The sequence below is a fragment of the Myotis brandtii genome, unplaced genomic scaffold (genome assembly GCF_000412655.1).
Source record: "Myotis brandtii unplaced genomic scaffold, ASM41265v1 scaffold416, whole genome shotgun sequence".
Classification (NCBI taxonomy): domain Eukaryota; kingdom Metazoa; phylum Chordata; class Mammalia; order Chiroptera; family Vespertilionidae; genus Myotis; species Myotis brandtii.
In genome coordinates, this window is record NW_005365989.1 from 555691 (window position 1) to 572140 (window position 16450).

Here is a 16450-nt window from a genome sequence, read left to right on the forward strand (position 1 = left end):
GGGAGGGGGGATAGAAAGGAAGGAGAAAAAAGAAGAGAAGAACTCATATTTTTATTCTATGTGAAGAGGAAATCATTAGAAATAGACCAGTTTTAAATAAAAAAAAAAAACAGGAACTCGAATCTGAACATAAATGTAAGAAATGAAAATAAGATATCACATATTTCTTTGTGATCACAAGCACTGTGTGCTATGCTGGGGACTGGAGGGACCTCAGCCACTCCCGCATTTAGCTCGCTATGAGAAAGACCCAGAATGCTTTTGGTTACAGCTGGATTCTTCTGGCTGTCACCTGGTGTTCCAGACACAAATGGCTACCGAAGCAGCTACCTTTGCAGTCTCATTCAGTAACCTCTTTAGAAAATAGAGACATTCTCTCTGCACTCTGGGCTGAAAACCATGTAAATTTTTCCTAAATCCTCTCCACAAATCTCCTTTCGCATGCAAATCCATAAATCATCATAATACTGACAAAGAATTTAACCAACACATGAAACTAATACTCATTCTCTTGAAAGCTCCGCACAGGTAAAACTCCTGGACCTTCAGGCACCTTTTCAAGGCTCCCTTCAGAGCTTCACCTGCTGAATACCCACACAACCACCCAGTCTTGCAGAACATGCCATTAATCACTCCAACGTGGGTCCGGTGGCTGCACGTGCAGGGCATTCCTTCCTCATCCACATTCTAGATAACCTTGCAGTTCTGGTGCATGGAACCTCATTTCCTCCTGTTGCCCTCACATCTCACAAAACAGAATGAAATTAACCATATTCAAAGCAGAAACCAGCAGTACTTACTGAAGATGGCAAACCTGGAGGAACTTTCCGAACTTTCTTTGTCTGTACCTCTGAAAGGAAATGAAGAGGCTGTGAGCTCCCCGCAGGCCCAGTTTCCTAACTAAAGCAGCTTAAACCACGAAGCCTTTTAGATTAGACCAGATTTTCGTAAATCGTTACCTTAGCAAAATGTTGCTACCATGACCGCCTTTTATCCTGGCAGAAATCAAATTCTGTCTTTTTCATAAAAGTGCACATATTTAACTTTTTAATACTCTGATTGTTTAAAATGTTTCTCATATGGGCAGCGAAGAGAACATAAGAAATAAGTGCTCACCATAATAGCTCTTCCTCTACTATAGGTTGTTAACATACCCCACCCAATGCACTACTGAGGGGGAATCATGAGCCTGACAATTGAGCAAAATTTCATGATTTTTTTTCTTTTTGGGGGGATAGGATGAGACAGTGGTATTAAAAAAGAAAGAAAAAGAGACTACTAAGAATCACTCAGGCATTCAAACAGAGGAATACCTTACCCATGGCACTACTGTGAAGAGGCCTCCTTCGGGGGTTATTGCTAGAATACTGATAATACTGGGAACCAGGTTTGGTGGGCGAAAGGGTTCCTGGATTGCCCATATCCATGTCACCTCCAAGGAGACTCTGCTGAAAGGTTAAAAAGGGAAAACAAGCATATAAGGTTAATTTTTCACATTCACCACCCCCCAACTGATTGTTAGTACTTAAACCAATGCAATAAAGAAAACAGCATCTGCTAAGCTGAAACAATTAAAACCCAACAACACAAAAAGGGAAAGAAAGCAGTCTAAGAAGCTAGCACAGAGTCGGTGAATTTTTAATTCCTACTTTGGAAAGGAAGGTAGAAGGTGATTCCCTTCTAAGCAGTATTTTAATCTTTTAAGAGGACTAACATTTTGATTTAAAAGAAAAGGGCACTTATGTAAGACTAATGTTTTCTTTATCTCTACTTAAGCTCACATCTGGGAGCTATCCATGCCCTTCCTTAACAAGAACCAAGAAGCTTCTGATTTTCCGAACGCACACAGCTCCCTGGCTGCTCACGTTGGGGGTGAGTGGAGATAGATGCTGAGTCCACTGAGAACCTTGCCTCTGCATCGGCACAGCACGATCCTCCACAGATTTACGCAGCACCCACAGAAAAGAAAATGCCAACGATCCGGGTGGAAATTCAAATCCTCACATTAACTTCCAAAATCATAGGAACAGGAGGCTTTCTATGCTAACAGGAACAAATTAAAGAACTTTAGGTGCCCTCTTGAGGACTATCGGAGGTTGAAACACATCCCCACAGATTAAACATTTACCTGAACGCGAGAAAACTTTCACAAATATCATTAACTTATCACAGTGTGACAAATTACTAAGCCTTCGAAAATGATGACATATGAAAGATTATATAATATCACATTTTCTAAAAACTACATAGAAACTTACCCATAACATATAAATCGTCTGATTAAGCTCTGCATTGAACACATTGTTCTTTTAATTATTCTGATGTGAAAGAAAACAAGTGTAGATACTACCATTTATATTAAGAACAAATTTACTATTTAATAAAGAAATTTTAAAATTAAGTACTAAAAATCTAACTTTATCGTTACTTGTAATCAACTTTTACTGACTGAACTAATTACTGTCCTTGATAAAGTACAGAATGTGTTTTCCCTAATCTAAATTCTAATCACCATGTCACTCACAACAGACTTAGGGATGCTTCACTAACACACTATTCACATGCAAAATACTCTAAATAGGCCAATTATGACTCTGCCCCTGTTCCCTGGTTAACCCGCTGAGAACTGAAAAATTTCACAAGGCAGTCACCAACTAAAACAAAGGGTCCTTGTTTTAAATTAAGGCAGTCTTTTTGATTCCTAAATAGCTCAACAAAGTGGCATGTCTGCTAGTGAAAGCAGTTGGTCAAATATGACCCATAAGCTGGAAAATCAAAAATTTAAACCTTCCCTTTCCCCTGCCATATAGCGAAATATCATAAAGAGACCCTTCCATTCCCAGGGATTTGTGAGTGCTGGATGAGTAATAGATAAAGGACTAATCAGCTACTGACAAGCTAGCTTTTGCCTGATTCCAGTTTCAGACTTTTTGAAGGGATACATAATAAACCTTACTTTGAAATAAAACTTCAAGGGTGAGATTTTAGGTTGGAAGCGCATTTTGAGTAATCAGCTCACTGTAAGTATCTTAATATCTACCGAATAAATAGCCAATAAAAACCAGATTATATATATACCAGATAAAAATCTGGCATCCACATGCTCAATTACTGTCTCTTCTGAATTTAAGATGTCAAAATGCTATGCAATGACAAACTAAAATACAGAGCTTTTTATAATCAACTTTTCTACAAAATCAGGAATCCAACAGTATATCATCAAATGATGTCTTTGTCATTGTAGGAATGGCATTAAACATTTTTAGAATCTCAATCAAAAATCTTGATCTTGGTAAATCTTATTAACGGAGTATATATTTAAGTCCAAATGCAAATTTTCTTTGAAATTTTCATTAATAAATCTGCAGATGATTTAAATCACAACCTCTTATAGTTTGGTAAATCTACAAATGAGTCTTTATTTCATTGGAAATAGGAGTTTAAAATTATATTATTGATAATATTTTTGTACTTTACTTTTTAATTAAATTTATTGGGTGACACTGGTTAATAACAATATACTTAATATACACTTAAGTTTCAGGTGAATAACTTTATAATAAGACACCTGCATATGCCATGGTGTGCTCAACACCTGAAGTGTCTCCTTCCTTCACCATATATGTGATCCCCTTTACCTTCTCAGTCCTCCCCACTCCCTTTCCCTTCTGGTAACCATGGATTATCCCATTTCTTCATGTTTATTTTTCTAAAATTATACAAAATATTCAGAAAAGTGCTGAGCAGATTTTTTTAAATGCTTGTCTTTTTAATAAGCTTAACTATTGCTTTATTTTGTTGGTACTGGTGGCAAAGGTTTTCACTCCGAAGAAAGTAGATGCATTCAATAAGTCAATATAAAAAGAAAAAAAGAAACTTGCAATACTGTATTTTAGCAGCATTCGCAAAGGAGCTGTGAAAAATATAAAATGATAACTAGACGGTAGCTAAGAGCCTGTAGCTCACCTTATTGTTGTTAATGTAAAAGAAAATTATTTCATGGGCCAGTTGTAAATAGATCATGTATCCGACTCTAGAATGTGCAGCCAGCCACATGAACTGTGTGGAATGACTTAGTCTAAAACCAGACAGCGCCGACAAACATTTAGTGGCTCATGCTAATCTCTTTTTTTACAAAGCACATTTCTGTGTCTATCTTTTTAGACTTGTTTGTTCCTTTTTCTTTTTCACTTGACAACAGAATCATTCTTCTAATGTAACAAAAATAAGCATTTCCTCACACTTAAGGGGGCCCTACTCAGCCCCCAGGGGAAAATCAAGATAAAAATATATGTGTTCTCATTGTAGAGTATACTTGTGAAATGAACAATGACCATTGACTATTGTTTGGCCTTTACGTCACACACTTCACTGTAGCAATAAGAAAGATAAAAAATTTTCCACCAGCTGAAAAATCTGAGTTTACAAATTTAAAAAGATACATTAATTTGATTGAATAAGGTAAATTAAGTATTGCATAAAATGGACAAGAAATTCATTTACATATGAATTTACCTACATGTAGTGTAAAGACAAATTTATGGTTAATAAATGATAAGGTTGAAAGGTAAAGTCTACTTTTAAATGGGTCAATTTCTCTTTGCCTTATATAGGGTTAGCGAGGTTTTGACATTGTGCAAGCTCATGCTCTGCGGTTATACTGGGTCCCAGTAGAAGGCTGCCCACGTCTGCCAGGAAACACTGGAAGCAAGATGTGGCATCTCAAAAAGCTAACCTGTAAATCTTAAACCCATGGTTTAGCATTTGCTTAACTGTCTGCAATGTGATGAGATGAGCTCTTCCCCTTATTCATTCCTTACTTTACTGAAAGATAAACAATTTTAAGACTCAAAATACTCTAATCAAAGTATTAAATAGGCTGATATTGTCGATCAGGTTTAAATATTTTGGGGTCTACCCCCTGCAGCCAATTCTTCAGCAGAGAGCCAGTCCCAACATAGCCACTCCAATGCCAAGTGCAGCATTCTGTGAGGGTCCCTTTCAATTAAAATTTTTGTTTGTTTTACATCAGATCTGGGTTTCAGACTGTCTTTCTAACAGATTTTCAACCCTGCCCCCATTTCTTTTGGGGAAAGCTTTTTAACATCCTTGATCAACCACTGAACTTGGCTTATGCAACCAAGAATGCAAACCATGAATTAAAATTGAGTAACAGAAAAGCAGCATACATCTCAAATTAGATTTATAACTGAATGGTAATCAAAAATAGAACTGACTGCTTCGAGCTTAAATTATCAACTTTTTTTCTTGTTAAACTAAAATCATCTTGCTCTGAACTATTATTTCTTTTCAGTCAGCACTTTAAATGCATTGGGTGGGTGGTACATTTCTTAAAAGGAAGATTATATTTACCCTTAATTATAGATATGAGTGAGATCAGAGTACAACGAATGCTGCTTTTCTGGCTTATAATTAATTCATCTAATAGGTGAATGACCTTGAATTTCAGAGTTGGAATCTGGGATAGAGAAAAAATAAAAGAAATAGAAGGAAAAAAATCTCTGGGGAAGGCAAATGCGCCCCTGGATTCTTAGGCTTTCTCTGATTTTGCGTCACTCCCATTACGTTGTGATCTGATATCAGACACAACATCTTGGGGGGATGTTGTAGAACAGAGAAAAGCAGTCTCAGATGAAACCAGATTAAGCTCATTTTCTGAACTATTGCCAAATGCTTGTGAGTCTAATTCATGTTTGGGTATTCTAATACTCACACAGCTGCAATTCCATTCTTTCATCACAAACCTAAGTGATGTATAGTGGCTTTGTGTGGCGAACTGACTCTATAAAGCCAGGAATTTTGGAAGGCTTTACATTAATATGAAAAGAAAATTCTGAACCATGTTAAATTTAAGAATACTGGATATATGTATAGGTAGCTAATAGACTTTTCAGCGCTAAGCACAAAATTCATACTGAGAAAAATTAAAAATTACATTTGTTTAAAACTCTTAAAAAAAAAAAAGCACAACTGAGGTCATTTCTACATAGCTAATTCTGCACAGAACTGGGTTTTCAAAGACACTGCTGAATAAGATTCCTAACAGCCACGGGGAAGTTTTTGCAAATCCCTGTCGAATAGCTGCTGCTGAATTTGCCATTTTGACCACAGAAGGGCCATTGCTGACTTACTACAGTAGCAGGAGGGGACGATAATTTTGCTGCTGTTGGCACTTACTCTGCAACATAGAATATATCTTGCACCAAAGGGCAATGAAGAAGGCAGTATTTCCACCTGTCCACTTTTGAACTTTAAAGCTCAACACTGAAGGTCAGTCCATGGACAGTCTTTAGTCCTGAACCTGAAGTTCCCAGAATGCACTTTTTTTTGGTTTATTTTGATTTCTGTCCTATGCCTGATTTCAACAAAGGAGAACTGGGGACACTTAGAAAGATAAGATAACTTTCATAATCAGGGTCTTAACAGATTGTTATTGTGCTGTAGAGAAATGCAGATTATTAAAATTATCATTTAACAAAGGTTTTCTTTTAAGTACCTTTGGTCAATGTTCTCTATTTCCACTGTAAAAGTGGAGTGCACACTGTACCAGTCAGAAGTGGAGTCTAAACCTCCTAAGAAAAGAGAGAGGTTGTTTTGAATTCAGAAAGATCACCCAGAAAGCTCAGAAGCACACACAGCAAAATGACTGGGGGTCAGTTATGCAACTGCTCTAAACCCTCTTTCCTCCGCTGTAAAAAGGGAATAATAAAAGCTCTACCACAGTGTCACCAGAACACATTATACAACATATGTAACATATCCAGGAGAGCTGGTGTCCAGCACATGGCTGCCCTCCTTCCCTGTTCCTCCAACTCACAGTCCCATATGACAGCCCACTGAGGATTATGTAAACGATTCCTCAAGAGTTGAGAATGACTGTCAGTTAGTATACACTGAGGCAATAATTTTGAAAAGCCACTATAAAAACTAAAACCTAAAAACTAGTTAAATAAACCTAATTGCCCAGAGTTACACTGGCAACAAGAAATGGCTAGTTTGAGTCCATATTTTATAAAGAAACTAGCCAACAATCAGTCTCAATAATTTCAGCATAGTGGCCATTTTCCTGAAACAGCCACAAGGATTCCTTCAAGGTCTCATTGAATTTTGCTTTTGTAAGCACAAGCAAACTGTGACTGCTAATTCAACGATACGTGTGAACAAAACTAGTCAGACTAGGTATTGCCAAACTAGGTACGCAAAAACAAAAACAAAAATGTATTTGATATAATTTTATCAATCGTGATGTTAAATTCAAACTCTTACTACTATATTGGACACTGATAAATGACTTCAAACAGGTTCAAATTTTATTTTTCTCCTTGCAAGGCCAATTACCAGTATTTAATAAGTGTTATGTGGTATTTACCAAGTGCTATTCTAAAAAAATATTCCCCCATCACATCACAAAAAATAAATGCACTTCATCATTTTGGTTGGAAATGTGCATAACTCCCAAAGAATCCAAGTGAAATTTTACAAATGCATCTATTTTATTACTGATTATATTTCACCAAATATTTAAAAATTCTAATATACTGTTTTTTCCTGTAAACACATCACCTTATATTTAAACGTTATAATGTGATACAAAGGTTACCATGGTAACTATTACTTAATGTATAACAGAGTGATAGTCAAATAAAAACTCATTCATTTTGGTATAGAAATTACAGCTGCCCAAGGGTTGGCAAAATTTATGCATACACCTATTTGACTACCTCTCAAATTAAAAAGAACAAACAAACATTATTTATTGTATACAATAAGCTGAGGAGGTTTTTCTGTGTTTTCTGAAAATCCACTCTGGATTCCCATGTCATCTATTACATATTAAAAAGAGGATTGCATTTGTTAGTGAGACGGTAGAAATTTAGCTAAAAGAAAACACCAAAGCAATCAGCAACCTACAATAAAAGTAGATTTGAAACAATGTGATATAAACAATATAGAATTGAAGATAACTTACTTCTTTTCAGATTATGCTCCTTGTCAGTTGAGGAAGTTTATTTAATATATAATTTGATAAGTATGCTATAATAACTACTTGCCTTAAAATGTTTCTCTTCAGCAATTTTGTTCCAGTGTAAAAATAGAACATTTTGAGTAAGACCTGTTAATATACCAGGGAATTAGCGCCATTTCTCATTCTATAAATATAAACATGTGGCTACAATAGATGTGCTGAAAAGTACATTTGTCCAGGTTGCTATTTTAGTTAAATAAAAGAATATCAAACTGTCGCATGTCAGTCTTCTTTTCATTGGGTGAGAAAGGTTCCATTTCAAGGTTGTTGTAAATGCTTTCCCCTCTGAGCAAGGACCTATAAAAACCCTTTTCAGGTAGAGATTGTCCTCCCAGAGCACAGGACTGGGACCCCACTCACCCTGCTTACCCAGCACCTGGCATAGGTGCTCCATTAAACTCTGACAGCCAAGCCTAGAAGATTCACTAAAATAAAGTATCCTGACAACTGTCTGAACTTATAAATAAGGTGATGTGATTACCATATATCACAAGAAAACTGAGGTTATATGGAGAATCGGGAAATAGACAAAGAGATCTTCAAATGATCCTGCAGTTACTTGAGACCTGACTACCCTTCCAGAGTTCAGTGCGGCCCCTGCTCCCGTGGGTCAGCTTTCAATGTGCATTAAGAGGACCTCCCAAAGTTCTTTTTCTTGAATATATGGCTTATCAAAAACACGTGGTATAAAGACCAAACTAGTTTATACACTAGTTAAAAGAGGAAATAACGTATTCATGTTTTAACTCCTGGTGAGCTTACACAGAGACCTGCCACTGCAATTGCTCACTACATATTGCAATGAATGCAGAACATTGCTTCTGATCAAATTGAGAACTTAAGTAACAATTCTAGATACTGTTAGCAAATTTATATTCCATTAATCATTCCAACTACTGTTGCTCTAATAGTAGTAGTAGCAGTAGCAGCAGTAGTAATAGTAGGAGGAGGAGGAAGAACGTGAAATCAGAGTCGTGGGAACTGTAAGAGGTGTAGTAGTAGCAGCAGCTATTGCCACGGAGTGTCTGCTATGAGCCAGACACAGCTGCAGACCCTTTACATACTAACAAGGCAGAAGATACAGCCCCATTGTACGCGAGGACATGAGCGTGGGAACGCTGCCTGACCCGTGTGGCTGGCAAGCGGCAGAGCCAGGATGGGAATTCGCTTAGGCTTGACTTCACAGCCAGTGCTTGTCTTCTCCCTCACACACGCTCTCCCTCCAGTCCTTACCCTTGGTTTTATTCTTGCCTTCACCCCAACCATTAGGAGGAGTCCATCTGTTTCTCTTTAGTTCATCTTAAAATCAGAAGCTCACCTCTCAAACTTACTCCACAGGAGCCTCTAACCCTAGTAGAGCAGCACATGCCTGCGTGGGAGTGCCACTTGCCTCCTGGGTGATGCTGGACAACGAGTCTAACCTCTGACCTCTGCAGGCTGCAGGCTTCATGTCTCGGAAATGCTGGCATAATCACACCTGCCTGTTGTGTGAATTAACTTAGATAATATGAAGTGCTTAGCAAAGTTCCTAGTACTTACTTAGCCTTGATAACGAGTACTGTTATATATATATATTGTATATATAAAATATCTTACTATATATGAATATTATGTAACATTGCTACATAAATTAGAATATAATGGGGTATACTACCATATCTAAGTATCATACATAGTGTATATTATCCAAATTTGTAATAGACTAAGGAAGTGTTAGGCTATAAAACAACGTGCCCTTTCAATGAAATCGCAACTTATATCTCAGATCTCATATCTGAGTCTCCCACTGCCTTTGCTTTGGCTCTCCACAGCCTCCTGGAGTTATCTTCCCTTGATTTCCACAGAGTGGTCAGTTGTCTTCTCTAAGGAAGTTCAAATGATCTTTCTCCCTTTCTCTCTCTCTCTCTCTCTCTCTCTCTCTCTCTCTGTGTGTCTCTCTCTCTCTCTCTCTCTCTCTTATTTCTTTTCCCCAGTGTGCTCATTTTAGTCCTGTCACATTTCAGTCCTTTTCATTCTAGACTTTTCTTCCTACTTCATCTGAAAACAATCACATGCTGTAACATTTCTCACAAGGCATGCAAGGAAGTGTTTATTCATCGTCTTCTAGTCTGACAGTTCCTCAAGGCAGAAAATGAGCCTCAGTCATCTTTCTGGCATTTAGCACAGTAGGCACTACTACACAGTATGTCCTCAACAACTGACTAATTAATCAACCATGGAGTATGCTTACCTGATTTCACCAATTACCGTCATGAAGATAATTTCACCATCTCTAGCCTAGTAGACATATAATCCCTCCACCTATATATTCAGCCTGGTCCTCAGCTTTTTTCCTGTGCCTTTGGAGTGGTTTTGAGGAACACCCTATGAATGCTTCACCAAAAAAGCTAAAATGTGCTCCTTAATATGTAAAAGTCACATCTTTCCGACAAACATTCTGCAGCTTCCTAATTATTCTCTAGTGCCTTTAAAATATACATGAGGAGAAAAGACACTGCAGAAAAGAGGAAAAAGACACAACGAGAAAAGGAGAGATGGTTTGGGGAGAGTTTTGAAAAGAACGGATCCTCTGGGAACACAGCACATAAAACTGGCCAGGAGAAATTAAAAGAGCTGGCTGAGAAATTACTCTCCTTAGCAGACAGCAAGATCTCTAAACTTGATATTTAGCACTGGGATTCTACTTTCCAAACTGTGGATAGTAGGCTGGCTCAAGACAGAATCGAAAGACAGCAGGTACTCAATGTACTTTAGTGGACTTAAGGTCACAGAAATGGCCACAGTAGACTAGAGACAGAAGTAAGACAATCAAGGCAACAACTTACATACTGAGCTTCAAACACAACACACAGTTTTGGTACATTTCTTCATAGGAAGTTATATGACCTAAACTTCCAAAGACTATTGATATACCAACTTGCCTGAACTCTCTGACTGGGCTAGTGTTTCCAGAATGGCACCACTAAGAACAATGGTCAAATATTTTCTTAAAGGGCCAATTAGTAAACATTTTATTTTTTGGCAGCCATAAAGTCCGTCACAACTATTCAACTCTGCTGATGCATCATGAACTCAGCCATGCGTATTGTGTAGATGAACAGGTGGGGCTGTGCTCCAATAAAACTTTATCTATAAAAATAGGCTGTGGGCTGGATTTGGCTCCAGGCCATAGTTTGCTAACTTTCTGTTCTAGGATGAAGGTGTAGTGCTTATATGGGGCACATCCTCAAAGTTCAATTATTTTGTCATGGTAAGAACGCCACAAAATGTTATGGACGCCATCTGCACTCCTCACTCACTCCTGCACCCCTGTTCCACTCTGAATGTTCATGTACTGCTAACAGAATTTAGTTTTCCAAAGCCCATAGCTGCTCCTTTTCTTTCGGCAGAAAAACCTTAACAAGCATGACAAAGTCGCGGCCAGCAGGCATGCGGCCCACTGGCCACAAGTTTGACATGCCTGCACAAAAACTTACACCCTTCCCTCCAACCCAACCCCACAGGCTCTGATCCACCTCGCAGGCCTCCCTCTCTCCTTCCTCACATTTAGTCCACGGGCTGCACTAAGTGCCGACTGTGAGCCAGCCAGGATCAGGCTGGGTGCAGAACCTCCTCATCCAAACCTTGCCTCAACACAGTCGAAGTACAGTGAGAATCACAGGGAATCCGGGCTTCCCCGACCACCTTCTCTCTCATCTCCAGCCACTGCCAGCTTCAGAGCTTCAGCCTTGATCTCTGCAGCTTCCCACCAAAACAGTGACCGGCCCGCCTGTGAAATCCCATCCAGAACTCACTCGAGGAAATCCTTCCTAGCTAAATAGCCAGTCCCCAATCTCTCAGTTTACTCAATATTCACACACATATTTTATAAGCAGCTTTCAATCTTTAGAAGATGATATTTTAACAATGAGCAACCAACTAACTTTGCAGATTTAGAAAAGAATTGTAATTTTTAAGTTTCCTGATAGTAATTACAGACCAGTTGTATCCATCTATAGTTTATCTTCAAAGATGTAGGAAGGCATGGTTTTATTAAGTGTCCCCATTTAATTGTAATTTTTAAGTTTCCTGATAGTAATTACAGAGCAGTTGTATCCATCTATAGTTTATCTTCAAGATGTAGGAAGGCATGGTTTTATTAAGTGTCCCCATAATTCCTTGTTTTACATATATTTAGATATTGAGCATCTGACACTGATTATCTGACCTAGTTCACAAGCCAGTTTAACAAAAATCATGACAGGATTCAGCAGCACAAACACTCCTAAAACACCAAAATAATCTCACATATCAACTTTTAAGTAAACCAAATACTTTAATCTTTCATACAGATATTTTGCCAAAAAATACTTGAGCAAAATTAATCGATGACTCAAAATTAAATTAGACTTTTAATACAAATACAAACAAAATGCCAAATAGAGAAAAATGAGTGAGCAGAGGGAGAACATGAGATTTTGAAATGATTCTAAATTTTTATCTGGAAAATAAAATGCATGATAATTATAGTTAAGAAATATCTTTATGAAGAGGTTGGGAAACCCTACTATATCCTATATAATAAAAGGCTAATATGCAAATCGACTGAACAGCGGAACGACCAGTCACTATGACGCACACTGACCACCAGGGGGCAGACGCTCAATGCAGGAGCTGCCCCCCTGGTGGTCAGTGTGCTCCCACAGGGGGAGCACCACTCAGCCAGAAGCCGGCCTCACGCATGGCGATCACAGAGGCGGTGGCGGGAGCCTCTCCCACCTCCGCGGCAGGTGAACATTCCCCCAAGGGGTCCCAGATCCTAGTCTGTGAGAGGGTGCAGGCCGGGCTGAGGGGACCATACCCCCTCCACAGTGCACAAATATTGTGCACCAGGCTGCTAGTGTGTTGTGTGTGTGTGTGTGTGTACGTATGTATATACATATCTGCTTTAAGTAAAGTAAATTAATACAATTTGGTACTACTACAGAAGGATAGACATAGCAATGGCTGTATAGAAAGATTTATAATAAATGTGTCATTAAAACTCAATGAGGAAACAAAAAATTCTTTAATAAACAATACTAAAAAGTTGCTTAGCATTTAAAGAAAAAATTAATTAGGTAGGTGTTTGCCTCACACACTTTATGCCAAAATGTATTTAAATGCAAAGGTTAAAATATAAAAACAAGAGAATAAAATAAGCCATTAAAAAAAACATTTTAAAGTAGAGAAGGCCTTTGTTAGCCCAGGTAAAACTATCACAGGTAGTTTATCAGGTATTTGAGAGCTTTCTATAGAAAACACTAGCAACAAACCTTCCAAAAATACATTTAAAAGGGACAAGACCACTTAATTAATTTTTAAAAGTGTAAAAGATAAACTGATTTTCATTTTAGTGTTTTATAGGTAGATTATGTTATTATTTATAACTTGCTAATGTTCATTACAAAAAGGTAGAGAAGAGGGCGAGACTCAGTGAACATGTAGCATGTCACTCTCCCGGGAGCCTCCCCATTGTGTTCACTTACATAATGTCCGGGAGAAGCATGTACCTGCCCGCAGCGCTGGGGAGGAAAAACAATTTTGGACCAAGGTCTGCTGCACAAAGCCGGGGACAGAGCTCGGTGACAACGCTGGTTTCTCAAGCACTGAGAGTCAGCGGGTGCTCTGACGCTCCCCAGGCGGCAGCAGGCTTTTCCAGAGGGACCAGCCTTCTTCCCACTCAATATTGGGCTTTGAGAAGCACACAAGGTGAAGAACTAAGCTGTTTTAGATGAAAGGTCCTCTTTCTAAACTTGCTTCGAAACATTTTTTAATCATATACATAGACATTCTTTATATTCTACTAGAGGCCAGTTGCAGGAAGATTCTCCACTGCCTCGCTCCCTCCCTTTGCCACTTCGCCCTCGGCTCCCTCCCATGTCCTCTGCTTCGCCTCCCTCTCCACCGCCTCGGCTCCCTCCTGTGTCCTATGGCTTCGCTCCCTCCCTTCTCCGCCACTTCACTCCCTCCTGTGTCCGCTGCCTCAGCTCTGCTCCCGTCTCTGCTACCTCGGATCCATTCCCTTCTCTGCCGCTTGGCTCCCTTCTGCAGTGCTTGGCTTCCTTCTACACTGTCTTCAGTCTTCGCTGGGCGCCTGTGTATGCAAATTAACCGCCATTTTTGTTGGGTTAATTTGCATACTCTTCTGATTGGCTGGTGGGCATAGCGAAGGTATGATCAATTAGCATCTTTGTCTTTTATTAGTGTAGATTGTTAAATCCTATGTGAAATCTCAGAAGGAAGTAATTTACAATGATGGGCTTATAATCCTTTAACAATAATATTCGCTTTATTTGTTATTTGGCTTTTTTTCTTCCAGAAAAGGATAGGTATTTAACTTTTTTTCATGGGCAGGTCCATAATGCCTTGTCCTCAGTTTTGATGTTCTAAAATCTCTGAAAATGTTCTGCAGTTTTCTGACAAACCTGACCTGAACTGATGTGAGGATCTCTGTAATCTTTTTTATGCTCATGGGTGTGACTATGTACTCACATTTAGAAATAGGCATCTATTTAATTACTTGATGCTGCATGAGACTCCATGGGGGGGTTACATAGAACATGTTACATATACCATATTAACTTCCTAAAATGCAAAAAATCCCTGAACTCTGAAATATACATGGCTCCAAGGGCTCTGTGGCCTATAAAGTTCTTTTCCTATCAAGAGCTTAAAGCGCGGTGCGAAAGGAAATTTACTACACCACCTTTTAATTACTTTGGAGATACTGTCAACACCTAAACCTATTTAAAGTAAAAGCGACTTTCAATTCCTTTAGAATATCCACACCTAGCCTGCTCCAGTGAGCAGAGTATGCACTTGAACGTGTCCAGTTAGCCCAACCCTCATAGATAACCAATGAGAGGCAGTGAGACCTGTCCTCATTGTTTCATGGTAATGCTCTCTCTCCTGGAGAACATTTTTATATTAAGAACTCTCAATCATATCTGTTAACATTTTCGGTTCTTTTGGTTTGTATATTACTTAATTCGTTGGACACATAAGTTTCACTGCCATTTGAAGAAAGTTTTGTACCCAAAATACTAGTCAAACCTCCCATTTCACCATGTGGTAGAGGGGAAGATCCACCCGCCTCTTGACCCAGCATGATCTTGGCCCTGAAATGGGTGCTGCTCACTCAAAGCCAAGTTCCTCTACAGCAGGTGTGGGGAATGTCCGGCCCACAGGCATTATAAGGCCTGAGAAATCATTTGGTCTGACCCTGCCAAGGCATTGGGGTGAGTTAATTAAATGTTTGACCAAACAGAGCAGGCTAATTCTTAAGTTGATAATTCTGTACAGCCCTGGAATGATGTTATATATCCAAATGGCCCTTGGCACAAAAAAGGTTCCCCAGCCCTGCTCTAAAGTCTTACAGCACACAGGTCGAAGGTTGTAAGGGTAACCTAAAACAGACAACTGTGTGTGTGTATTTATGTATGTCCATATATTTTATATATATATTATTTTATATATTTACGTTTATTTGTTTATTTTTATACTGTCCCCATCCAAACACCTACAAACCAATTTGCCATCCTTCCACCTTCTGCCAACACAGACAACAAAGCTCTTGCAACTTCTATCCCTTTGTCCACAGGATTTGAGGAAATTATGATGTGGCAAAAACTTTTCACAGTTCGGTCAATTTCGGGCTCCTATTCTTTAGAAAACACGTACAACTCATAAGTTTATTCCTTCAATAAATAGCATTACATGTTCTGGGAACTGTTCTAGGCAGAGGCATAAATCACAGTCCAATGTAAGTTTCACTTGTAGATGTGAAAGAAAATATGAACAAATAAGTAAGTTAGCAGTTTTGCAAGGCATTCTATATGTTCATATGACTAGAAAAATATAAAATATAATATGAACCTGTAAAAATATGCAAGGGGAATGAATTATAGATTATCATACACCAGGTAAGATTTAATGAGGATAAAAACCTTCCTTAAATTAATTTGTCTTGAATTTTTGTATCCTCCAATGAAATAATCAATAGATCCTAAAACCAGCAGGTGACAGATGATGAGAAACTTTATGATGGGGAGCAGACTGCCGCACAAGGATTCATTGATCAATCTAAGCATCATGACAAGAGAATGACCAAATATTATCCTTCGCTTCATGTGAAGCAAAAGGATGTAGACAAGAAAACCCATAAAAAAATGGATCCTGCACCTTATGAAAACTTTAGATTCAACTATCATTTTATAGGAAATATAGAGAATCAGTCCAATCTAGATTGGGAATATTATTTAGAAAAAAAAATGACCCAGATATAATAGTAAAAGAGAGATGGAGGGGCAGAGTTACAGATTTTAAAAAGACTTAAGAGACATGATAATCAAATGCAACATGTGACCTTGTTTGGAATTCAGT

The 16450-nt window shown here is 38.4% G+C and overlaps 1 protein-coding gene across 28 annotated transcripts in view; it reads right to left on the bottom strand.

The window, feature by feature from the left end:
- TCF4 (transcription factor 4) overlaps window positions 1-16450 on the bottom strand; it is a 340777-nt gene that overhangs the window by 124993 nt on the left and 199334 nt on the right. For 19 of the 28 annotated variants that reach the window (XR_001363545.1, XM_005873627.2, XM_005873628.2 and 16 more), the window contains 2 exons: window positions 1319-1448; window positions 801-850 (listed from right to left, as the gene is read on the bottom strand). Coding sequence is in view for 27 of the 28 variants with exons in the window: in XM_005873627.2 (XP_005873689.1) it covers window positions 801-850; window positions 1319-1448 (180 nt within the window). In the remaining variant the exon portion in view is untranslated. Of the gene's footprint in view, window positions 1-800; window positions 851-1318; window positions 1449-1865; window positions 1955-2258; window positions 2395-16450 lie in introns of those variants that run through there. The other 9 variants (XM_005873610.2, XM_005873630.2, XM_005873614.2 and 6 more) reach the window with 3 other exon arrangements.